At 38.4% G+C, this 25,612-nt stretch overlaps 1 protein-coding gene across 1 annotated transcript in view; it reads left to right on the top strand.

Annotated features, from left to right (window-relative positions):
- The window catches only part of NBAS (NBAS subunit of NRZ tethering complex), a 194,397-nt gene that overhangs the window by 129,901 nt on the left and 38,884 nt on the right, over positions 1 to 25,612 (top strand). The window contains 4 exon segments of the mRNA XM_075414861.1: positions 7,943 to 8,161; positions 8,410 to 8,612; positions 15,910 to 15,999; positions 18,298 to 18,493. Of these exon segments, the coding sequence (XP_075270976.1) occupies positions 7,943 to 8,161; positions 8,410 to 8,612; positions 15,910 to 15,999; positions 18,298 to 18,493 (708 nt within the window).

Here is a 25,612-nt window from a genome sequence, read left to right as displayed (position 1 = left end):
TTATTTCTGTTCAGGAATGTAGTACGGTTTCTCTGCTCTCTTACAGTGGGTATCAGTAGCAGGAAGGAGATATTGATGGCAGAAAGTCTTTTCAGTCTTCATCAATACCCTCCTCATACATTGAAGGACTGAAGTATTGATGCTTTGACCACAGCAGCTCACTGCTGCAAGCAGTGAAAAGGTTCCTGCTTGTGGCACTTCTACTCAGAAATGCTTCTAATTCTGAATAACTATTCAAGCTTTTCTGACTAAATAATATTTCTGTCCACCTCCAGTTTGGTGAGCATAGCCTATTTGCATGTATGGAACTGATTTAGAATCAGAGAATAGTTTGGGTTGGAAGGAATCTTAAAGACCATCTAGTTTGAGCCCCCCTGCTGTGGGCAGCGACACCTTCCACTACACCAGGTTGCTCAAAGCCCCATCCACCTAGCCTTCAACACTTCCAGGGAGGGAAGGGGCATTCACAACTTCTCTGGGCAACCTGTTGCAGTGCCTCACCACCCTCATAGTAAATAATTTCTTCATTGTATCTAATCTAAATCTACCCTCTTGCTGTTCAAAGCCGTCACCCCTTGTTGTCCTATGACTCCATGCCCTTGTAAAAAGTCCCTTTTCAGCTGTCTTGTAGGCCCCCTTCAGGTACAGGAAGGCTGCTATAAGGTCTCGCTGGAGCCTTCTCTTCTCTAGACTGAACAGTCACAACTCTCTCAGCCTTTCCTCATAGGAGAGGTGTTCCAGCCCTCTGATTATTTTTGTGGCCTCCTTTGGCCCCACTCCAACAGGTCCATGTCTGTCCTGTGCTGAGGGCTCCAGAGCTGGACGCAGTACTCCAAATGGGGTCTCACCGGAGCATATCTTTAAGGCAATGAGATTACATGTTTATATTTTGATGACCTAATCTGTGTTAGAAGTGCTAAATTTTAACTATTCTTTTTCTTTCAAGTTTCACTTAAGTATTTTAGCATTTTTTCTCTGTTGCTGGGCACAGAGGTGAGACTGACTGGCTTGTAGTTCCCCGGGTCTTCCCTTTTACCCTTCTTAAAAATGAGGGTTATGTTTCCCCTTTTCCCATCACTGGGAAATTCACCGGTCTGCCACGGCTTCTCAAATACGATGGATAGTGGCTTAGCAACTTCATCCACCAGTTCTCTTAGGACCCACAGATGCATCTCATCAGGTCCCATGGACTCATGCAGCTTCAGGTTCCTTAGACGGTCTTGAATTTCATCTTCTACAATGGATGATTCTTCATTATCCTACTCCCTGCCTTTGCGATCTGCAACTTGGGTGGTGTGACTGGAGCACAATTTCTTCCTGAAAGAGAGATATTCCATACATTCAATGGAACCACCGCTTATATTTTTGCATATATTTTGAGTGTGTCATCTTTTCTTCCAGCAGCTCTGTTTGCTTTTAAATAATGCTGACTTCATAGATTCTTAATTATAGTAATGATCATATCAGTTTTTTATCTTGATGATTTCTGATTTATTCCCCTTTGTGTGCTGTATTTTAGGTAAATTGGGGATTTTTTTATTCCTTTGTTGTTAACATTTTGTTTGTTGTGCTAGATAGTTGGTTATGTCTGGAAAGAACCATCTGTTTCAGAGGTCATTGCCCTGATGTTTGTTGATTAACAGTACTCTGAAAAAAAAGCCGAACACCACAAAACCACAAAACAAAACCACAAATAAAAGCAGTTACTTTTTTAATTGCTGTGTTTTCATTATTGAGTAAATGCTACAAATGGGGATGGGCACAATATGTTGATTAGGAAGAAAAGACTACAACTTTAGACAGCGAAAGTAGAATAAAAAGCAGTGATATCATCAGTTAGGTCTTCTATAGAGAAAGAGAAGTTGGGATTTTGCTTACGCAGGCTCTTCCTCGCAGCCTTCCATAGACCCGGCCACATTCATTCAAACTGTAGCTGATGATATTTTTTGTTTAGTATTCCATCCTTTATAACTTCTTTTGCAACTTCTGGTGCAAAAGAAGAACTTTGCTTGCAACTTAATGTTTTTAACTGAAAGGCTGACTCTTGTTTTCCGAGTCAGTAATGCTTTTTTGACCATTTTCTTCTTGCTGAAGCAGGAATATGATGTCCACATATTGACCGCACACCAAGTGGATGAGGAATGGGAACCTATTACAACTGGATATTCACCTGCATCATTTTCTCTTTCAATTTTAATGACTTTAAATGCCATTTTTAATCATTGTATAAAAAGCTTGGTTTAAGAAAAAGCTCAAAGTAACATTCAGTATATTTTATCTGGCAGATTGACTTAATACTTTATAAAATGATAAGGAAAAAGACAGGGCTTGACATTGTCTGAAGATATACAAGAAATCTGTTAATAATGTTCTTACATAGCATGACTGCATTCAGATGTTACCTTTTGAATTACTTGGCTTCTTTTTATCACTACAGTCCAGTTCAGTCGGTTTGTCTAGTCCGACCTTGTTTTCTTCGTGGGTATTAACAGTACCTCTTTATCTGATATCAGTACATTTTTAGATACCTTCTTCTGACTTGCCATTACTATAGTTATTTTAATTATATTTGCTTCAAGACTGCATAATGTGAAACTTCATGAATATTGTCTTTAACTGGTTTCTTACATGCATTAGAACTTTTACACTGATCTGCAGATGAACTGTACTGGGTCTGCCAGGGATGGAATTCATTTTCTTCATAGCAGCCCCTGTGGGGCTGTGCTTCGGATTTGTGACTAAAACTGTTGATAACACACCAGTGTTTTGGCTGTTGCTGAGCCATGCTTGCACAGTGTCAAGGCTTCCTCTTTTTCTCAACAGACCATCATAGAATCACAGAGTATTAGGGGTGGAAGGGACCTCTGCAGATCATCTAGTCCAGCCCCCCTGCCAAAGCAGGGTCACTTAGAGCAGGCTGCACAGGACCACGACCGGGTGGGTTTTGAATATCTCCAGAGAGGAAGACTCCACAGTCCCTCTGGGCAGCCTGTTCCAGTGCTCCGTCACCCTCAGAGGGAAGAAGTTCTTCCTCATGTTCAGATGGAACTTCCTAGGCTTCGGTTTGTGCCCATTGCCCCTTGTCCTATCGCTGGGCACCACTGAAAAGAATCTGGCCCCATCCTCCTGACACCCACCCTTAAGATATTTATAGGCATTTCTAAGGTCCCTTCTCTTCTTCAGGCTAAACAAGCCCAGCTCCCTCAACCTCGCCTCGGAGGAGAGATGCTCCAGTCCCCTCACCATCCTCGTAGCTCTCTGCTGGTCTCTCTCCATTAGTTTCTCATCTTTCTTGAACTGGGGAGCCCAGAACTGGACACAGTACTCCATATGGGGCCTCACTAGGGAAGTGTAGAGGGGAAGAAGAACCTCCCTCGACCTGCTGGCCACACTCCTCTTGATGCACCCCAGGATGCCATTGGCCTTCTTGGCAGCCAGGGCACACTGCTGGCTCATGTTTAACCTGTCGTCCACCAGCACTCCCAGGTTCCTGTCCGCAGAGCTGCTCTCCAGCAGGTCACCCCCAAGCCTGTACTGGTGCAGGGGGTTATTCGTCCCCAGGTGCAGGACCTTGCACTTGCCCTTGTTGAACGCCATCAGGTTCTTCTGCGCCCAGCTCTCCAGCCTGTCTAGGTCTCGCTGAATGGCAGCACAGCCTTCTGGTGTATCAGCCACTCCTCCCAGTTTTCTGTCATCAGCAAACTTGCTGAGGGTACGCTCTATCCCTTTATCCAGGTTGTTGATGAACAAGTTGAACATGACTAGGCAGAGTACTCACTAGTTACAGGCCTCCAACTAGACTCAGCGCTGCTGATGACAACCCTCTGAGTTCTGCCATTAAGCCAGTCCTCAATCCACGTCATTGACCACTCATCCAGCCCACACTTCCTGAGCTTCCCTAGGAGGATGTTATGGGAGACAGTGTCAAAAATCTTGCTGAAGTCTAGGTAGACAACATCCACGGCTCTCCCCTCATCTCCCCAGATGGCCATGTGTTTTGGTTTGGCTTGGATAAATGCCAAGTGCCCACCAAAACGGCTCTATCACTCCCCCTCCTCAGCTGGACAGGGGAGAGGAAATATGGTGAAAGGCTCAAGGGTTGAGAGAAGGACAGGGAGAGATCCCTCACTATACTTTTGTCATGGACAAAACACACACACTTTTGTCATGGACAAAACAGATTGAACGTGGGGAGAAGAGATAGTTTATCATCAATCAAATCAGAGTAGGATAATGAGAAATAAAACTACATGTTAAAACACCTTCTCCCCACTCCTCCGTTCTTCCCGGGTTCAACTTCAATCCCAGTTTCTCTACCTCTTCCCCCCAAGTGTCCGAGAGGGACAGGGAATGTGGGGGTTATGGTCAGTTCATCACACATTGTCTCTGCTGCTCCTTCCTCCTCAGGGGGAGGACTCCTCACACTCTTCCCCTGCTCCAGCGTGAGGTCCCTCTCATGGGAGACAGTTCTCCACAAACTTCTCCAACATGAGTTCTTCCCATGGGCTGCAGCTCTTCACGAACTGCTCCAGTGTGCGTCCTTCCCACAGGATGTCGTTCTCCACAAACTGCCTGTCCTGGGTTTGGCCAGGACAGGGTTAATTTTTACCAGAATCCAGGAAGGGGCACAGCCGGGTGGGCTGACCCAACCCCAACCTGGCCAAACAGAGCCGGGTATTCCATACCATGTGCCATCACGCTGGGTTCCGGTGGGGGAGAGCTGGGCGGCAGGAACTCACTCTTGGGCGCCGGTTCGGTCCGCAAGAACGGCTGTGTGGGTCGTGAGGTTTGTGTTGTGTTTTCTCCTTATCTGTATCATTGTTGTTCCTGTTCCCTGTGTTGCTGTTCTGTTAAACTGCCCTTATCCCGACCCACCAGTTTCTGCCTGTTTCTTTCCGTTCTCCTCTGCACCCCGGCGGGGGGAGGGGCGGCTGCGTGGCGCTTTTGTTGCCGGCGGCAGCCAAAACCAGAACACTGCCCCATTGTGGGTCCCTTCCACAGGGTGCAGTCCTTCAGGAACAGGCTGCTCTAGCATGGGTCCCCACAGGGTCACAAGCCCTGACAGCAAACCTGCTCCGGCGTGGGCTCCTCTCTCCACAGGTCTGCAAGTCCTGGCAGGAGCCTGCTCCAACGTGGATTCCCCACGGGGTCACAGCCTCCTTCAGGCATCCACCTGATGTGGCGTGGGGTCCCTTCCATGGGCTACTGGTGTATCTTTGCTCCACCATGGACCTCCATGGGCTGCAGGGGCACAGCCTGCCTTACTATGGTCTTCATAATGAGCTGCAAGGGAAGGCTCTCTGCTCCAACATTTCAGGCACCTCCTCCCCCCTGCTTCTTCACTTATCTTGGTGTTTGCAGAGTTGTTTCTCTCACACAGTCTCACTCCTCTCTCTTCACTGCCGTTTCACCACAGGTTTTTTTTCTTCCCCTTGTTAAATATGTTTTCACAGAGGTGTTACCACCATTGCTTATTGGCTTGGCCTTGGCCAGCAGTGGGTCCTTCTTAGAGCCATCTGGCACTGGCTTTATCAGACATGGGGGAAGCTTCTCGCAGCTTGTCACAGAAGCCACCCCTATAGCCCCTCTGCTACCAAAATCTTGCCACACAAATCCACAACATCATGCCATCATAGAAGGCTATTAGATTGGTCAAGCACGATTTCAGCTGCGTGAATCCGTGTTGACTACTCCTAACTACACCTGAGCCCTGAGTAGGCTGCAGGTAGGCAGAAATTAGGGAGAGGACACAGCCAGGAGAGCTGGCCTGGGCTGGCCAGATGGGTGCTCTGTGCTGTCTAATGTCGTGCTCAGCAGTAACAAATGGGATTGTATGGTGTCTTCAGAGATGATTGTTGCTTGAAGATTGGTTGGGCAGTGGTCTGCTTGTGGGAGATGGTGGGTGATTGCCTTTGCATCTTTTGATTTTGGGTTGTTCATTTTTTTCCTCTCTCCTTGATGTATTGAACTATCTTTATCTTGATCCACAAGTTTTCTTGCTCTTGCTTTTCTTTTTCTCTGCCTCTGTAGGAATTGGGAACCAGCTTTGTCATTCCATGTACTTCTGAATTAACTAATGTAATTTGCTTTCTGTACTAGTATATCTGGTTGGCTTGTAGCTACATGACTTTTGGTTGGTGGAATATATAAAGCTGGGATTTAGTGGCAGAGACAGGACCTAGACTGTTCCATCTGAGTATCGGGAAATGGTTTTCATTATGAGGGTGACTGATCACTGGCACAGGTTGCATGGAAACGCTGAGGAGTCTTCTAGGTTGGAGATACTCAAAAGTGATCTGGGCAAAGTCCTAGCCAGTTGGCTCTAGGTGGCCCTGCTTGAGCAGGGGGTTTGGACCAGATGAGTTCCAGAGGTCACTTCCAACCTCAGCTATTCTGTGTTTCAGTGTTGCTGGGATCCCAGGTTCCTGTGGCACTGGAAGGAAGGGAGCTGTTTCCATCATCTCAAAGTTGCATGCTAATCACTGACAGTAACAGTGGCAGAGTCAGAGTCTTCATGTACACGTGAATGTTACTTGTACAATGCTTTATAAGAAATACTTAAATATTCTGAAGGAAATGGGCTTTTGAGATGTGTTTTTACCCTGAGGAGTGAAATCTGTTGAGCTGAAATAGTATGGGTTGTTCCTTGGTTTGAAAATTAAAGAAAACAGATTTTTAGGATTTTTCATTACACATTATGGCCTATAGAATTAAAAATCTTTTTAAACTGTAAAAACTTTTTAGAAAGAAAACCACTTCACGTACAAACAATGATTGAATTAACCCCTAAGCTACCTTCTTTTATTACTGGGCATGATACCAAATCTCATTACTGAAGCTGACCAGAAGTACGGAGGATAGCCATTCATGTTTTGGAATAAAATAATCAGAGAAATGATATGTTGGTCGTCGTGTATTTTGACACTCTGCAAATATGAATGCAAAATTAAAATAGTCTTGGGAAAAAACCTGTGTTCTCCTTTTTGATGTTCTATTCTCTTTCATGCTTATAGCATCAGGACTTCAAAACTAGCAGTATATTCACGCTATTCTCTAGGATAGGACAGTTAGATGGAATACTTAAATTGCTTGCCTTTTGTATCTCTCTTAATTGCAGTTTGGACATTAGAATGTGCAGCAGAAGGGGGGGAAATGAAATGTGTAGCTGTTTTCATCTTTTACCAAGTTTACAAAATGGATAGATAAATCCATCTGTGGTCATTAGTGTGATCTGAGTATCACCTGCTTGTAGTAAAAAGTGGTATTGAGACCTTGTTCATAGTAACAAAATCATAATTTCTTTTGATGGGATGGAACTGATTTGAGTTTGGAACTGAATGGTACCCTTTGCATTTACCCTGTTAATGCTGACAAGTTTTCTTAGCTCTTACAATAATGTCCACTGATTTTTTGCTTTTCTCATTAAAGACGTCTAGTAGACTGTTACTGTGGTTTGCAGCAACAGCACTAAAAAACAGAAGTGACCCCTATATCTTTAGCTCTGTGTTTTTTTAAATTTAATTTAAATAGTTAAGCTGTAAATTTTTCTGCTAACTATTCCTTATCAAGCTTTCTGTGTCTTTGCAAATAGGTAGTTCAATTCATGATGCAATTGTCAATTTGACTTTCTTATGAAAAATGCTATGATTGTTTAATTTTCTTTTTTCTGTCGTATTTCAGTTTTTCAGCCTATTTCCTATTCAGTGCGTCATACATATTGAAAAGAACAATAAAAAGAAAGGACAATACAAGAAAGTAATGGAATACTGATCCTTTTTAAATAAATTACTAATAGGAAATAAGGTTGCTTCTCATAAAATACTTCATTCAGTTTTATGCAGTTCTGTACAACAGTGGAGCCACTTGACCTCTAAGCACTGCTGTAATACAAATTTTAGTGTACAGATGATGAGTGATTAAATATTGAGTAATCTTTTTTCAGCTGCCAGTTGAAGCCAGGATAGAAGTGACAAAGAAGGCTATTAAGGCAGTAAAACATCTTTCTGAGAAATCAAGAAAGAAAACTTCTGAGAATAACATGGAAGATGCTGAAAATCCATCTGTTGCTTATGAAGAAACTCTAAATCACTTGCAGCAATCTCTTGCTCATCTAGAAACGCTCACTCATAGTTTTATCACTTACTTGAAAAACAGCGAACAGGTAATGATTACTAATCAGGTGCTTGTTCTGAGTGTTGCCATGACTAGCACTGATGGGCATCAGTCTCTTGTCATAGTTTATTAATGTTTTGTAGCTTTGTTTTTGTTGACCTGGTCTTTGAAAATTCAGTTCCATCAATCTTTTCTTTTTAGTATATATTAAAACTTGGTTGAGAGAAAGACTCTGAATGATACATCCCTGTAAATAAAGAGTACACAAATTCATATTCAAAAATTATCTGTTCACAGGATACGCTACAGAAGTATGGCTATTTATATGATGTGTCAAGGTCAGAGAAAGAAAAAATCCATGACCAAGCAGTAGCTATGTGTATAGATGGTCAGTCTCTGGACATGATACAACAGTTGTTACAAGTGGCTGTTGGAGATCTCCGTCTTTCTCCCAAGGATATTGTCCAGTGTGCTATTAAAAAAATTGTATGTATGTTAAGGTAAGTACACTGCCGCAGTGAAGCCCAAAAACCTTTCTTCTGGGTTTTGTGGGGATTTTTGGTTGGTTCGTTTAATGTGGGGTGGGTTGGTTGGCTGAGCTTTTTGTGGTGAGTGCTTGTTTGCTTTGAATGTTTGGATTTTGCAGAAGATTGGGCAGTAACAGGAAATGAGTTCTTGGATTGTTTATGCTCCTCTTTACCTGTAATTTCATATTCAGATAAGACAGTTGGTTTTCTGAGTTTGGGAAGCCTGGGCAATCTGAATAAAACAAGCCACTCAACTCATCCTATTTACTGGAGGGTGCTTTTAAGTTAAAATCTGTGGCTTTACAATATTGTTCCATTATGTCTGTGTCCATTTGTGGATTTTTGCCAAATTGCACATAAATCCTCCCCCTTAAACAGAGTCAAAAGATATGTTTGTTGGAAATGCCTGAATTTGGACAGGAGAGGCTGGGCAACAGCTGTTGCCACTACAGCTAATCCTACATGGAGAAGTACAGTTTCCATCTTTGGAATAACTTTATGGGGTGTTTCTCAGGTGCTGTTTTGTGTTTTTGTTTCTATAAAAGTATTTTTTTATTTGCAAGATTTTGAAAAATGTGTCTGTCTGTCATTAAAATACAGGCCATAGATTTTTGTTCTTTGTGCTCATAAAGAATGCTTCTTGGAGTTTTTGCTCTTCTTCCATCTCCCTTTGTGTCACACCCTAGCCCCAAATTAAACAGCAGGTGTTTAAGCTCTGTGTTTCCTACAGCACATGAAAGCAACAATGATACCTAAAAAAACCCCAACCCACTAACTTCTTGGAGAGAAACAGGTTTCTAATGTGAGGAGGGGGGTTGTTTTGCTCAACTCTTTAAATGTTGTCATTGTTACTGTTTCTTGGTGTTATTAGTGCTATCATATTATAAGCAATCCCACACGTTGTACCAGAAGTAAGGCTTCATCTCCATCTTTTTCTGGGATTCACAGTTTCAAACCTCAGCAGTTGTCTTTTCCATGGCGTTACACAAACCAAATAACCAACGTGTTCATGCAACCCCAGCAAACTAAGTCACCTCGTATTTTAAAATGACAGAGAAATAGGCTAGGAAAACAGAAAATGCAAAATAACTAGCTTCCACACAGTTTATACTTGCTCCTCCCTGATTCATTCTGGTGAGAACTGGGTGAGACCTGGGTGATACAAAGGAACGTTAAGTACAGTTGAAGCTGACCATCTCAATCTTGTTAACAGTGAGTTTAAAGTTTGCATTAATTCAATATGAAGATCTGTTAGTTGAGTGTATTTTTTTGAATGTAGTCTTGCTTCCAAGGTACAGTTCTAACACTTTGGAGAAACAGTCTGCAAAGAATGTAGTCATGGTGCCTTTCTTCAGTGCTAGTCATGTCTTAAGCAAGGAAGGAGTGGAGAGTCCTGCACTGAAGTCCTGCCTTTTTGGTTAGCTGCAGCCTCTGTATTTCATGCCTGCTACCCTAGCCCGGGAGGGACATGGCTTTCATTTGCAGGTTTGAGGCAGAAACTGTCTTAGTTTGTCTGGCATTTGAGATAACGTGGTTATCTCTGGGAATATAGAACTGTTAAAAATATCTGCTTATGGGCATGTTTATGGACATGGTGAGGACATGAACACAGGCGGGGGAAAGCTAAGCACACTATTTGAAAAGCTTTTCAGTGAAATAAGGTGTTTCTCCTTGATTGTGTTTACTGCTCAGTTTTAGATCAGCTTGCAATTCGTAACATCTCTTGTTAAGATTTGGTAAGAGATTTGACTGCTTTCATAGCTGTGGTGATTATAAAATTCCTTTGACGTGTGATGTTAAACTTTACCGTGTCCTTTGAGGTTAGACCTTTTCCTGCCACAGTGAAAATGAGGATGTTTATTAAGATGGTGAATTGATAGGGACCGTGATTTGGAGGCCCAAATGAAAATCTGGAGTCAAGTGTACATTGAAAATGATTCGTTGGGGTTGAATCATTTCAATGAAAGGTGCCACTGTTCTTTATAAAGGTTTAGGGTATGTGGAAGTCCAAAAATTTCTGTAGCCAGATAAGAGTGTCTTGTTCTCTTTTCTACCAAGGAGGTGCTGGCATTCTGACCAGTGCCGTAGTGCGATGGAATCCATGGTCTGTCTTGATGTTCTCGGTCAGAACAGCGTAACTAAGCAACATACTCAGTCCCCATTGCTGTTGGGCTAGAGATGAGGTGTGAAATTCTCAAGACAACAAGCAGAGAATGAAGTTCTGGGATTTTACATCTGCATCCCTGTCAGTATTTCTGTTCCCAGGATGAAGAGAGCCCAACATTTCCCCCCCCTCCTTATCATTCTTGACAGAATATCATTGAGCTTCTTAGAGCATCATGGACAGAAGGATTCTTTTCTCCTTCGGAGCAGCATAAAAGTACTCACTTTGGGGTTTCTTCTGCAGTCAGGTGAAATTAATTCACCAGGGATTTTTTGTTTTCATTTGAGGAAACTCTCATGGATTTAATGTTACCGAGTGCTAGGTGTTGCCTCTTCCTCGCAGGGTCTTTGATGTACTGAATATTCCAAATAAAATACCACTGCATTTTTAACCTGATGGTTTCAGTAGAAATATTTTCTTCCCCACCCTTTTTTTTGTTTTTAGAGAGGGGTGGGGGGAGGAGGAAGATAATTTTATATCATCTGCAACAAATGAACAGATACTTCTCCTTTAACTATTCATACAAACCTCTCGTCTGAAGTATTTCTGTTCTAAAGAGATACATGCAAGAAGTATGAAAGAGTATTCTGCTGTTAAATGACTGCTAGACACTGTTTATCACTTCTAAGACCAGTTTAGATTGATAAAACTTTGAGAATTTATAATGTTTTTCTGCATTTTATGTGGGCGAATTACGTGGGCAGGATGATCTGAATGCACATACCAGAAATAGAGAAACAAATCTAGCATGGAAAATAATCTCTGGCTCTACCTTTTCTTCAGCATGTATTGTGTACATTACGGCAGATTGAAGTGCCACAGATGAAAAGAAGGCAGCCTGTCAAAGTGTCTGCAGTCCTTTTTGGCAGAAAATTGATTTCTCCTCTCACTTAGTTTAAGAGTGTTTGTAGCATCCCTAATGATGGTAGAGCTTTTGTGCAGCAATATAAGTAATACTGTTTTTCTTGTCTGGATTTGTCCATTTGATGAAGAATAATTTGGCTTTAGATAATCACTGTCCTGCTGTTTCTGACTGGAGTATAGCAGTGTGATGCATCTGGGTGTAAAGCTCACAAAGTCCAGTTATTTCAGCTGTAATGAGTCTTGTTAATATGCAGAGTATGAATAAGAATGCTATCAAAATTCTCCTTTCTACTCTGCTTCTTATCAACAATTTTCTGTGAACTGAATTATTTGTTCTTTATATGCATTGCGAAGCTGGAATGTCTGCAAGTTGATTTGAAGTTCTGGGGCAGAGACCATGACCAATAACTCCTATGCAGCACTTTCCAGTAAAGAATGGAATGCCTGTCTCTCTGAAGAAAACTGTAGTGGCAAAGATGGGAGAATGAGTTGGAGGCTTCAGATAAACTCAGAAATTCACTCATTTGGCATGTGATGTGAGCTAATGCGATCAGTCAACATCTTTTTTTTTTTTTTTTTTTTTTTCTGCCTCCTTTTCTTCTTCGGGAGGAAGGAGAGCAGCATTTCATATCATTCATGATAGATGACCAGATAGTGACCTATGGAAGGTTTGTCTATTACAATTATAAAGAGCATGAAGTGAAAATCTAGCATAAAATAAAATATAAAATACTTGAACTAATAGCCTCAGTATTATTAAAATCGGTAAGAAGTTAATATTATAAAGTAATATTGTAAATTCCTTCCTCTAAATATAGGGAGCAATTAAAAGAAAGGTTGTTACTTGACATCTCTTAAGTCTGCTGTTATTAATGTTGTTGCTGTGAATAGAATTGGATGCATCTCTATCCCACATTCAGATCTTAGCTTTCAAGCTAGACCATAACACAAATTAAAACATATTAACCACATTTTGTGCAATACTTGCTTTTCAGAGCTAATGGGCAAAAACTACAGTTAAGGAAGTAGTCTTGCCAGTGTACCTGGAGTGACAAACTACCGTGCAGTAAATGCAACATTTCAAAGGAAAACTCTTCAGGTTTATGCATTGGAGCTTTGTTATGTTATGCAGTGTGGTTATTTTACACAATAATTTTGAAAGAGATCATGCTGGAAAATTACTTCTTCGACAGTTAACCTTCAAAGTAGCAGTTGTAATGTTAAAACACTGAACTTGTGTCCAGATGGATGTAGCATTTCATGAAATTTTTGAAGCATTTACCAGGCAATGAACAGGAAAGATTTGGTGAAATTCTGAATTCTTGTTTAATGGTCAGTGTTTTGTGAAGAAGATAAAACCCAGCATTATTTGACTGAGTAGTTGACTTAGAAGGAAAAACCCCAGATTTTTTACTGCCTCATCTCACTTGAGCAAGGGTCATACAGAGTAATTTTGTGACTTGGATAATTTCATGGTATTTCTGATAGGAATGATGGTTTGGCATTATGACTTTCTTCCCCAGCTTTGGATGTTCACACCAACAATATACTATTTTCTTTTTTTTCCTGATACTTAGAGGAAGCACAAACAAAGAGGAAAAGAAGTCTGGAGAAACAAGACGATACTGAGTATTTTCAATGCATATCATAATTAGGTTAAAAGATTTAATTAAGTTAATTTATTTTCCTTTCAGGCATTCTTTGTGCTTTATTGGATTTGAAGAACTTGATTAATTATGCATCACTTTTTCTGAAGCTGAACTAAAATAAAAATAAGCCTTTATCAGTGTAATTAGACCAAGCTCATACCTAGGAGTTTTGAGGTGATCACTGAATCCTGTTCTGTTGTTTAAAAAATGCATAAAGTCTGTATGGAAGACTAATCCTTCATTAATTGTATTTGTTTCTCTTAGTAGCTGCTTATTTTTGATCATTAATTACTAAGAAAAGAACAAGGCAACAATCTGTGGAAACTTGACACGATTATTTGTCTCATGAGCTGTAATCTCTTTTTAGTTTGTCTAACAGTTAAGCAGTAAAGGCAATATTAAGCTTAAAAAAACCTTTCAAGGTTACTTCTCAAAATACTTTCTTATTGTAGATAACTGTAACTTACTGTTTAGATTCTCCTTTCCTCCTGCTTAGTAGACTAGTACCTGTCTCTGTATGACAAACTTGAAGCTTGCTATAAATGTTCATACATCTACTATACTGGAGAACTGGCTGTATTGTCTGAAAGGTTGGTTTTCTGTTTTCAGAAATGCCAATTAACTTTTGGGTTTATGTTTCTTTTGACCCAAGTTTTTTGAAGTATTCCGAGCCTGGTTGTGATAGGACCTAAGAGATTCATTTCAAATCAGAGAGGTGAAGGACATTTGAAGAGTAAGTGCTAGGACTGTTCAGAACCAATCTCCAAATTTGAGGGTACCCAAAATATAAAGTTTGCAGGTCATTCTCTCTAGAGCTAGTAATATCTCCATTTCTGTTGTCCATGTCCTATTCTTCTCTATTTCAGACAATCATCGTTCTCTTCTTAGTATGTAAGTTTTGGAAATATTCTATTTTCTTTAGATATGCCATGTTAATAGCCTTTGATGTCTTTTTATTACAAACTTCATTGAAAAAAAAAGCACAAAAAGAGTATTAATACAGGAAAAATTAAATTTGGCCTGTAAACAGAATATTAATGAAGTGGCTTATATCTGTCTTCACTCTGGGAACGTATCTTAAGTTTTCTTAGCTTTTCTATAATTTTAAAATAAATTTGAAACCATCTCTTAATTCTTGTAGCTGCTTGCATAAGAAGATTACTTTAATACAGCTGTTCTTTTTGCCATTTCCACACTTCTGCAGTACTGGTGTAATCTAAAGGAGGAGGGTTTTTTCTCCCCCCCCCCCCCTTTTTTTTTTAATGGAGCATTCAGTTCTGTTTTTTCTCCTTTTCTGTGAAAAATAACTTTTTTCTTTTCCCGCCCCCGCTTCCCCACAACTGAAATTTCTGATGTGTGGGATTTTTTTGTTTTGTTTTGTGGGTTTTTTGTGAAAATAGATACTGTCTTTTGGACAGGCATTATATCTCTTTGCCAATCTGAAATCCTGGATATTTCTGTACCATAAATTATAAAAAACATAATTTGATTGCCACCAGGTATTCTGAAGATGATTAGAAAAAGATCTAGATTTAAACTTCATTCTTCTAAAATTTATTTAGGTGCCTTATGATGGTATTGGTATTAACAATCGCATTTTCATCATAGTCATATGTAACGCTGTTTCTGAGCAACAAGTTTGTGTTACAAGCTTTATACTCCTACTTCGAACTTTTGAGTGCAGTACAGCAATACAAAATTCCTAAGGTAAAACAAGGATTCATCATACAACAAATTACCGTGCATCTATTCTGAATGGAGTCACATGTTGATTTTAAATCTCATGTTGTTCACGGAAGTGCTGGTTACCTACTAAGATAAAAATAGAAAAGATGACAGCTCTGAATGCAGAAAGATATTAAAGGTTATAAAAATGCAGGTCTCTATGCCATATAATATAATAATTTTTTAGGCAATAGATTTATCTTACTAAATAATAAATGACAATTATAAACACTTTCATAATTCTTGACAAAAAATTGAGAATTATTGCAGTTATTTTTACATATTGCAATCAGCTATACAGTATATTTTGGCTTTAGACAGAGCAATCGGTGATCTGGACATATATTCATTTTTATTAAAAGAACATACAGGAGGAGGCTGACATTTTTAGTAGTGAAAGAGCTTTGATACCTGATGAGCTGTAGAGAAGATAATCTCTAGGTTTAGTAAACTAACTTTGGAACTATTTGCCTTCCTTTCTCTTTCTGCAGTGCAGCATTGACACACACCAAGATAGACAAAACTATTGTTTTTCTAGTTCAGTCCAGGCATCATTGCCACTACAGTGGTTTCCGTGAAGAGACGCAGTGTAAAATCCAGTATATACAGTGTAATCTGTATTAGAATTGCTAAATTTTAACCATTCTTTTTCTTTCGAGTTTCACTTAAGTATTTTAGTATTTCTCTTTCCTGCTCTTTTCTCGTTGTTCCTTGCGTTACTTTGACATAAAAATAAAGGTAAGAGTTACACAGGGAGAGTAGAAAATTGCTATAATTATTAACCATTCATGTAAATACTACAGGTGGGTAGAATTAGATATAATATTAAGGACCGTTTTTGTGGTAATTTTATGTTTTCCCTTAACAGTGGAAATGGTGGTTCATCTACATCAGTGAAAGATCCACTTGGAATCCTAGAAGGCGTTGTTTCTGCAGTGCATGCAAGTGTTGAGAAAGGGTAAGAGCTTACTGTATGGATTCTTTGGTTAAGGCTTTGGGAGATACTTCTCATGAAAGCATTGAAGGTACTGAATATGGGTGATTTTTCCTCATGAATATATATAATGGGTTTGCACTTAATTTTAGAAAACTCTATTTTGGGACAGGCTATCATTTATCAGGTTTGAAATCTGAGTCTTGACAGAAGCATTTATTTGATCATTTGGAAGAAAGCAAGTCACTGAACCTAAAATTCGGACAACTGTGTATTATGGTGGTTTGAGAAAACATTTTTCTTCTGCTGCGACTACTGCAGATTGTATATCTACCAGGAATACTGCACTGCTTTTATTTCAGTTTAGTAGATAAATTACAAATAATAATGACTCACTTTCAGATATCTGAATTTAGATATCTAAATTTGCCACTATTTGTAGGATACAGTGCAGAAACAATTTCACAAATGCTGTATAATGCTTCACTGTTTTTTTTTTCCCTCCTCTTTTGGGCTTGTCCTTATTTCAGGTCACATAATGGTCTGTATGTCTCATTGACATTTTCTATTGCATTTCTACTAAAGACAGAGAATAAAAAAAATCAGTTTTCTTTTAAGACATACAAACTAAGAACTCATGTATGATAATAAAACCCCATACTCTCTGGTAGACAACAAAAACACACTGTTGTGTGGAGGCTTCTCCACTGACCTTAAATTACTTAAATATTGGATACTGAAGTAGACCGCATTGATGGCAAAACCTATAGTAAATCTCATTTGCAATGTTATAAGGTGGAATGGGAGAGTTCGTACTTTTTTACTCTGAGACACAGTTTCTGGACTGTCTTACTTGTATAGTTCATTGACATTTAAGTTCTGAAACAATAAGCTGGAGTGAAAGTCATTGTGATTACAGGCAATTGTCTATGTTCATTTCAATATTTGCTCTTGTTTTTCTTCCTAAGACTCAGCTATTCAATTTACAAAATATAAATCTTTCCCTCAGGAAAACATATATAAATGTCAGGTGTGAGCTCTACAAAACTCTTGAAATATTCCATCAGGTTCTCTTAATTCCCAGACTTTTAATTTGCAGTTTGAATGCCACCTGTTCAGCAGAGGCATGTCTAATTTAGCTGAAGGTTCTGTGCTAACAGCATCATTCAGACAATAGAAAGCCTAAATAAAAATGAAATCCTTGTAATATGAAAACCTAAGCTGTCAATGTTTATTATTTCAGAGCTGCAAGACAGGTTAAATTGGTGTTTTCTGTCTGATATTACTTTCCCATCTGTCTTGTTAAGACAAATAAGGGAACATTAGTTATAAATCACATTCCACCTGGAATCACTTTCTTGATTTTTTTTCTTTTTAAAGAAAATGAAAGAGCTTTAGTTTAACATACTACTGAAAGATAGCAGAATAGCATTTACTGATTTGTTACATGCTAGTTTATAGCCTCTAAGGGACATAACAGATTATTCTGTCTGGAACTGCTCGCTGGTTGGTGAGTTTGTGATAATCTGTGTACTCTAAATGCTTTCACACATTTGGAATGTATTCAACCTAGTACACTTTTTGAATCCAGCGATTTAAATAAGGGTTTTTCTAATTAACCAAGTCAGGAAAACCCAAAAAACTAAGGTGTTTTTTGTTGGTTTTTTTTTTTTAAACATCTGTTTTTCGCTTTCTTGGGATTATGGGCATTCTGCGATCATTATCATACTAGAACATACAATAATCAAGGTGGCTAGAGATGGTACAGAAAAAAATAAAAATCAGCTAGAACTACAATCAGGAGAAACTAATGTGTGTGTGTGCCATAAAGAATGGACTTGTAAGGAGAGAAAGAGAATATAGGGCAATATGAATAAGCATCAGATGTAAAAATGTCATGCTTAAAGTGCTAGCAGTCCAGCTGGTTTTCCCTAAAGTCAGATGGTGGGGAAATACAGGTATCAGTCAGGACCAGACACCATAAAAAGGCTTGAATTTTCAGGGGCTGAAATTGAGCAGCATTATGATGCAATTGGCAGTCAAGCTAGTATGTGGGAGGATATGTAGCTGTATAGATGGATTTCTATGGTACTACATGGTTATTTGAAGTTTAAAAAAGGTTTTTACGCTACTTAGCTTATTTAGGCACCTGATTTACAAGGGCTGATTTCTCTGCAGCCTTACAGAGGTGAGCTCTTCCATTTCTGGTGTTACGTATTTGTTAAGTAGTACTGTATGTACTTGTTAACAACTTTGAAAATACATGCAGTGTTTTGATTAGGATTACCAAAGACTGTTTAACACAGTATTGTTTAATTGCAGGGAGAAAGTAGTTTCTTCAGATGACCTTCTGGAGTGGTTGAGACCTTTCTGTGGTGATGATTCTTTAGCAGTGGAGCCTCGCATCAGAGTATTGCAAATTCTGGAGCAAGCCTTCCATCTCAGTGACGAGGATAGCAAGCTTCTTGTGTACTTCAGGACGCAAGCTGTTCTCAGAGCTTGCTGGCCTGAAACAAAGGTATTGATATTGATTGCTATACATCGTAGCATAAGACTGGTTTTAGAGAAGGATTACATGCTGAAATGCTGGTTTGCAATATGGGGTTGCGATGCATCCTGTTGGTATGGGAAGTAATCCTACCTTCCCTTTGAATCAGGTTTCTCATATATTACGATTCTTTGGAAAATTGTTAGATGAAGTTAATGGATTCCTCGGGTTTTGTTTGGGAGCAGGAGTACGTAATACCAAACTTCATTAAACACTAATGATTTTCCTCCACGTCAACCGTTGACTTTGAACTTTTTGTTTATTTCTTTTCTGATCATTTTTTCTGTCAATTTTATCTTCCCTCTTTATTATCTGCTTGGTGTGACATTATAGTCAGAATTAAAATGAGAATTATTAGCTACTGTCTTTTTTCCTGGGGTCTTTAAGTATTATTCCATGAATATGTAGTAGGAACATTGAGGACATTCTTAAATGGAAAGACTTAACTGATAGGGAATGCACTCGGTCAGTTGATCTGCTGTTGTCTCTTAAGAGGCAGTACCTAACAACTGGAAGACAGTAGTTGCTTAAAAACAGTTCATAACTTTCACTGCCCAAGTGATAATTTTCAGTCTTTTTCAGTGTAAAGTGAGGAAAAAAAATAAGGTGTAATCATTGGTGAAAGAAGTTACTCTTACCTATTTACTTGTTTCCAGCTAAGAGAGGCTGAGTGCTTCTAGTTCAAGTTTCCAAGGCTAAAACAGATTAACTTTCCTTCTGAATTAAAGGGTGACAAAATGCCTAACTTTCATTTTTTTTTTTTTAAGTGCATGTAAAAGATGATCTAAGACTAATAAAGATCATCTCATGAATGTTGTCAGGGGTGAAAATGGTCGAATTTGTATAGTAGAATATTAAAAATTCCATATATACAAAAAGGTTCTTGTTGATTATTCATTAATATTTTAAATGCTTTATTTCATGACTCATTTTGGTGACGTGCATAATACCAACATATGTATTTTTAGAGGTTCCACATTTCTAAGTACAATGAAAATAAAGGCTTAACAGGAAGAAGTAGTCTTGTCTTTGAAGCTTGTGCCATTTGGAAATCATAGGAGTATCACTTGCTGCATGTAGAATTATTCAGATACAGAGTTACTTTTCGTCCATTTTCTAAGTGCCTCCCACCCATGCCAAGACCTTATGGAACTAAAATAGAATATTTCTAACAGTTCCTTAAAAAATCTATGCACAAACCCATTTTATATTCATACAAAACAAAAGCAATATCTCAGTTTTGACTCACTGTGCTAAGATCATCCAAGGGAATAATCATAACAAAAATCTTAAAAGAAAAAGAAATCACTTATCTCTTTCTTCAGAAATTACTTTTTCTCTTGCATTCCAAGTAATATATTCATAATAATATCAGCACTTAACGCCTCAACTGCTCTTCAGGTGTCTGTCTATGACTGGATTCTTCATCTTCAGTTCAGTTCTTTGTCAATATTTGTGTTGCCTGTGACCCCCTTTCCAATCCAAAAGCATGTAAAATCTGAAAGATTCAACAAGAGTCAAAAGTTAGATAGATAATAGTTTTCAGCCATGTCTGTAGAAGACAGGAAAAGAACCCGCATTTGACAGAAACCTTGTGAGACTCATTACACTTGTTTGAGAAAGATGTAAGATAAGATCACTTTTGTTTTCTCCCGTAATCTGGTAAGACAAAATGCATATAACTTTACAATGCGAAATTCGCATCTGTTTGCTTTTGTGGTGATGTTTTAGGAATTAATTGAATGCTTTGCATATGCTGCTGGCACAGATGCAGCTCGCTGCCCACCAGGACCCCCCTAGCTGCCTCAGCAGAGCTACTCCCCAGCCTGGCTGGCCTCAGCCTGCCTGTCCCGGGTGCAAGCACGGCTGCCAGACCTCATGTAGTTCTTGTTGGCCCAATCTTCTAGCCTGCTTAGGTCTCTCCATATAGTGTGTTACGAATTTCTGATCACTGAGGTGCTGGATTTTTAGAATATTCGTTATTTTGAGCAGGACAACATACGTGGTTTTTGTGAGGGAAGAAGTTTGTTCTTACTATAAGCAGCAGTCTGTTTGCTCGTAACACACAGTTGCTGAGTACTTCAGTGCTCTACTCTTTTGCTGATGAGTAAGCAAGTAATGCAAGAAGCTGTAGAGTAAAAAGCTTAAGTACTGTTTTAGATAAGCTCAAACCTTTCAGAACTAATTGTATAAAAATGTGTCTACAGTACGGTAATATAAAATTTTCTGTATATGGTGTTTATTACTTAGCTAAGTTCAGAAAGAGTTTTCATGCTTAGCGATAATGAAAGCTGTGCTTATATGTACATGCATAAAAATCCTTGTTCTTCACCCCAATTCCTGCTGTGGAGTGCAATTATAAGAGTCCTGTTGGAACATATTTTAAAATTATTCTAATTTTCATGTAAGTTCACGCTAAATGTGATAGATGAGAACCCTTTGTTTTCATTGACTGTTTTGTGCTATGTAACTAACGTGTGATTCAGACAGAAAAGTCATATTGGTTTGTCCGTTAGGTACCAGTCATTGAAATTCAGAGTTCTTTGCCAATGTCCAAGAAAACAAATGAGTGATCCACTGCTTAAGCTATTCTTTTTCTTTTTTCACTTCTAGTCAGCTGATGTCAAATGCTAGTCTACAAGTTGACATTAGAAAAAACAAGCGATGACCTTGTTTGATGATAAAGTTTTCTTATTTTGTGAATTAACAAACAGGGAAAATAGCATAATAAAATATCATATTGAAAACTGTATTGTCTGTATTTTTGCTAGGTACACTTCACAATCCTTCATGCTGTGTTAGTGAAACAAGAACACTGCAGAATTCAGTAGTTACATGACTGCTGAAAAACAAAGAGAGAGATGTGTATGTAAGCTTTTGGCAAAGCATTAATTAAGCAAGTTTCTCGTGCAAGTTAATGCTTCAGGTGCAAAGACCTTCAAAAGCAATCCTGTTCTACAGAAGGGAATGTTGAAGCACAATTTAAAATTTCTATCAGTTGCTGGGTAATCCCGGATGAAGCAGGGTCGAAAAGTAGACACGAGGAATTATATCTTTCAAATGTGTGCTCGGACTGCTATCTCAGTCTGTCTGCCTCATCAGTAGGTATCAGTTTCTCTAACATTGCTACACTTTTATTGATTTGGTCATCCTTTCTCATCCAGTGAAGTAGTAAAACCCTTGATCACCTTAAAAAAAAAAGGATGTGGTTGGATGGTTGGATCAAATGCTGTTTTTAGCTTGTAGAGCAATGCATTGAGAGGTCTGTTTGGTTTTATTTTTAATGAACTTTAAATTGTAAACATTTCAAAATATATTAATTATTTTACTTTCAGATAGTTTTATCCTTACTTGCTGGACATTTTTTACATGCTTTTGAGGGATCCCTCTTTTTCTTTACCATTCCTTGGTACAAAAAGGGACAGCAGAGACTCTAAAGGATGAATGTGTATTTCTATTGAGTAAAGAGAAGTTTAATGATATTGCAGTGTTCAATTACCAGAAAATGTGTGAAAGCCACACTCGGTGTGTCTTCTAATCCTCTTAGTCAGACTTTGCATACATCAAGGAGGGACTTAATATTTAATTATGCTCTAGGTGCTGTAAGCAGTGGTCCCACAAATCAATGTGCTGCTGGGAAACAGGCTAGCTCTTACAAAATTAAAAATGTGCTTTATGGAAACAGCTACCTATCAAACAGTCAGAAACACAGCAATTTCCAGTTCTGTAATGATTAGTTAACAAAATTAAAAATTCAGGGGTCCTCATTTTTCAAAGGCTTGAGAGTCTTTAATTCACATTCCAGTAGCATCCCACGCTCCTGGAGGGAGGAGGCATGTGTTGTTTTAATCCCCTTGATTAATTTTATCTGAGCTCTTAAGGTTCTGTAATTTTCTAGTTAACTGGTGCATGAAAAATGTGGGTCAGAATACTGACTCTGTTATATATTAAAAAAAATTTTGGGGAGGTGAGAGAAACATGGTTTAGAATGTTCATGTCAGATTTTAACTTGATCTATCTAAGATGGGAAATCCATTTGTTTTTGTATAATATAGATAAATGTAGTCTGTAATGACTCACAGCACTGTCTAATACATGTAAGGTAACTTAACAGGTTATGTGTGTGTACATAGTTGTTCTGTTCAGTGACCAGTTACAAGGCATAAGTTACAGTAATAAGAGTTAGGGTTTTTCCCCTGGAAGTTACAGCAGCACTAGCAAAGCTTCTGTAGGTAAACCAAGGGTTAATTTAAGATGAGAGGTTAATAATTTTGAAGCTTCTATAAGACACACCTTGTCTTAAAAAGATTGTTTAATTATTATGCAAATGCAAAATGTAATTACTATTTGCATGCCACTTAAATGCAGATAGCTTTGTTGTTTAGAGAAGGTAATCTTTAGCCTTTCCTCTCACATTGTTATATTATGTTTTTTCAAGATCTTGGGGGATAGAGAGCTGCTGAGGGCTAGGGATTTTTGGAAACTGGAAGGGATGTCTGGTACAATTTAAAATTGTAACTTTAAGCACCTTTCTTATTTTATCTGTTTTTTTTTTCCCCCCTGAAGTTTAGCTTTGAAAAATTGCCGGATGAATTTGTATTTGTGTTGTGTACATCCCCCACACATTTGCCCTTCCTTCATATAGGCAATTTATGTTTGCTGTATGCAGGTTTTATGTGACTCAGCAATCTTAGTAATGTCTGCATTAACATAATGACTTTCTGAGAACTTGGGTATGGCTGTCAAGCCTCATTGGTCTTTTATCACTCTTCTCTCACTATGTGAAAAATGTATGTCTGTTTACATGATGTCTCTTCATGTGACTTCATAAAGATTTTCAGGTGTTTCCTATTGCCCCTACTTGTGTCAGAGAGATGTAAACATAAGGATTTGGAAAGGACAGTGACATTTAAGAATTTCCAAGTCATTTTGCTGAAGTCTTCTGTTAGATAATAATGACCTGTGTTTAGCTTGATCTGGCAAAATGCAAGTGAAGGAGCTGTATCTGTTTAATCCTCAGCCATCTTTTATTTGTGAAACATGCTTAATTAGAAGAAAGATTTATGGTCCTATCAACTCTGGGTAAATTTGTTATGATGTTGTTTATAATTCTAGAGACATTGTTTCTCAACTGGTAATGCATAAAAATTAAGTTTAAGAAATTTAATTTGAGTTTTAATTAATATTTTAAAGCACTAATTTCCGTTCCTTGAAGATGTAATTTATCCTTATGAGAACATGTGAAATGTATTTTTTCTGGGAACATAAATTGTACTGTGTATGATTAATTAAATACTTTAAGATGCAAATGAAATATTTTCCATTAGCTACACAAGTAAAACAGTTAAGACAAAGTGGAGAGAAAAAAGTATAGCTTGAGTGAACATAACTGTTTCAAGCGCAAGCCCTGGGTGCTACAGTGTTCTGTGGCTAGCAGGAGTTGCTTCAGAGGAAGATAAGAGTGCTCTGAAGCGGTTTCATGGGGGATGATTCACTTTCTGTAATAGGTCTTTTGTAATGAAGGCATAGGTGGAGAATGGCTTAAACATTGCATATTCTGCTTTTATCTCAGTTTCAGAAAAATTAAGAGCTCATTAGTGATGTATTCGGAGTTCTTATGTTGCAAAGAAATTGGTGGGTGAACTGTGATTCCACCTCTGTGTCTCTTGCTGCATTCTTGACATTCGTACACCATCCTGCATGGAGTGCAAAACATGCTGAAACTTTGTAGAAGGAATTTTTTTTTTTTTAAACCTCTTTATATGATTTGGTATATGCTGTTGTTTTGTGTTTTATAGGACAGTAAAATATGGAAGATCAAAGTCCCTGCTTTATGTGCTTCATTTTTTTTTTTCCATATTCTGTTGTTTACTCAGTCTAAGTAAACAATTCCAGTCATGTTACCTCATCCACAGCACTTTCTGTCTCTGTAACTATTTTCCATTCTGTCTCCAAGCCCACTGTGGTATGCAGTATATCTCCTGAAAGAGGCTAATTGGAGCATGAATGTGAAGTCCTTCTGGAAATTAACAGTCCATGCCTACGCATCCCAGCACCCTGATTTTTGTCTTGACTTCAGCTGTAGATTAAGCAGAGGTCTCTGAATTCCATTCAGTGAGGCTCTGGTTCCTGATTTGACTTGATGAGGTTAATTTAACATATTTAAATGTGATGGCTTTACCATTGTTACATTTTATTTGCCATCATATGGCCATTTACTTACCCTACACTTTTTTTTTGTCAATTGAAGGTTTCTTTCTACAGTGTCCTTGATGAACATAAGCTGGCTCATTTGTGTGCAGTATTATCTGTTCAATGCTTGCAGTCCTCCAAAAACATCATTTAATTTATATAAGCAAAGAAGCAGTCATAAAATCATGAGAACTTCTACTTTTTACCTTTACTTTTTATCATAAACTGGGTTTTTTTGGTTATGTTTTTAGTTTTTGTTCCTGTTAGCAGATCAGGTTCTTCAGTGATTTCGAGTCAGGATTATTGTCTTTTGGAAACATAATTAAATTGTAAAACTGTTTTTCTTCAGGAATTAGTTTGTTAATATCTTAAATGAGTGTTTTGTATTAGTAACTGTGATGATCAGTTGATGCCATGCTTTTTGCAAAAGATCTTATCTGATTCCATCAACCCATCTTGCTAGTTGACACTTTTTATTTAGAGGTCTGTAAACTCTGTATCATCTGAGGAGCCCCTCTCAGATATTCTTAAAATATTTCTTACTTCATAGTCATTTCTGATAGTTCATGTTGATTGAAAGAGTTTGGGGTTTTTTCCATATTGTTGCTATTATTACATAGGGACTCGACTATGATGAGTATGACTGCTAGGACTTTCATTACAACAAATCGAAAAGAAAACCACCAATTGCAGTGCTTACATAATGCCATTTGGTATGACAGTTGCATGATGCTGCCTACTTTCTTTCTGATTATTTTTATGACTGCAACAGAGCTACTCATTTATTTCATTTTTTACAGCTTAAATAATGCTGTGGTATCTATCCACTTGGTACTTTAAATGCTCCTGGTCTAGATCCTGAATATAGAGAAACAACGGAGGAATTTTGCATTAAAA

The sequence above is a fragment of the Opisthocomus hoazin genome, chromosome 2 (assembly GCF_030867145.1).
Source record: "Opisthocomus hoazin isolate bOpiHoa1 chromosome 2, bOpiHoa1.hap1, whole genome shotgun sequence".
In the NCBI taxonomy this organism is placed as follows: domain Eukaryota; kingdom Metazoa; phylum Chordata; class Aves; order Opisthocomiformes; family Opisthocomidae; genus Opisthocomus; species Opisthocomus hoazin.
Note: the sequence above shows the minus strand (reverse complement) of the source record. Positions and strands in the feature narration are given on the sequence as shown.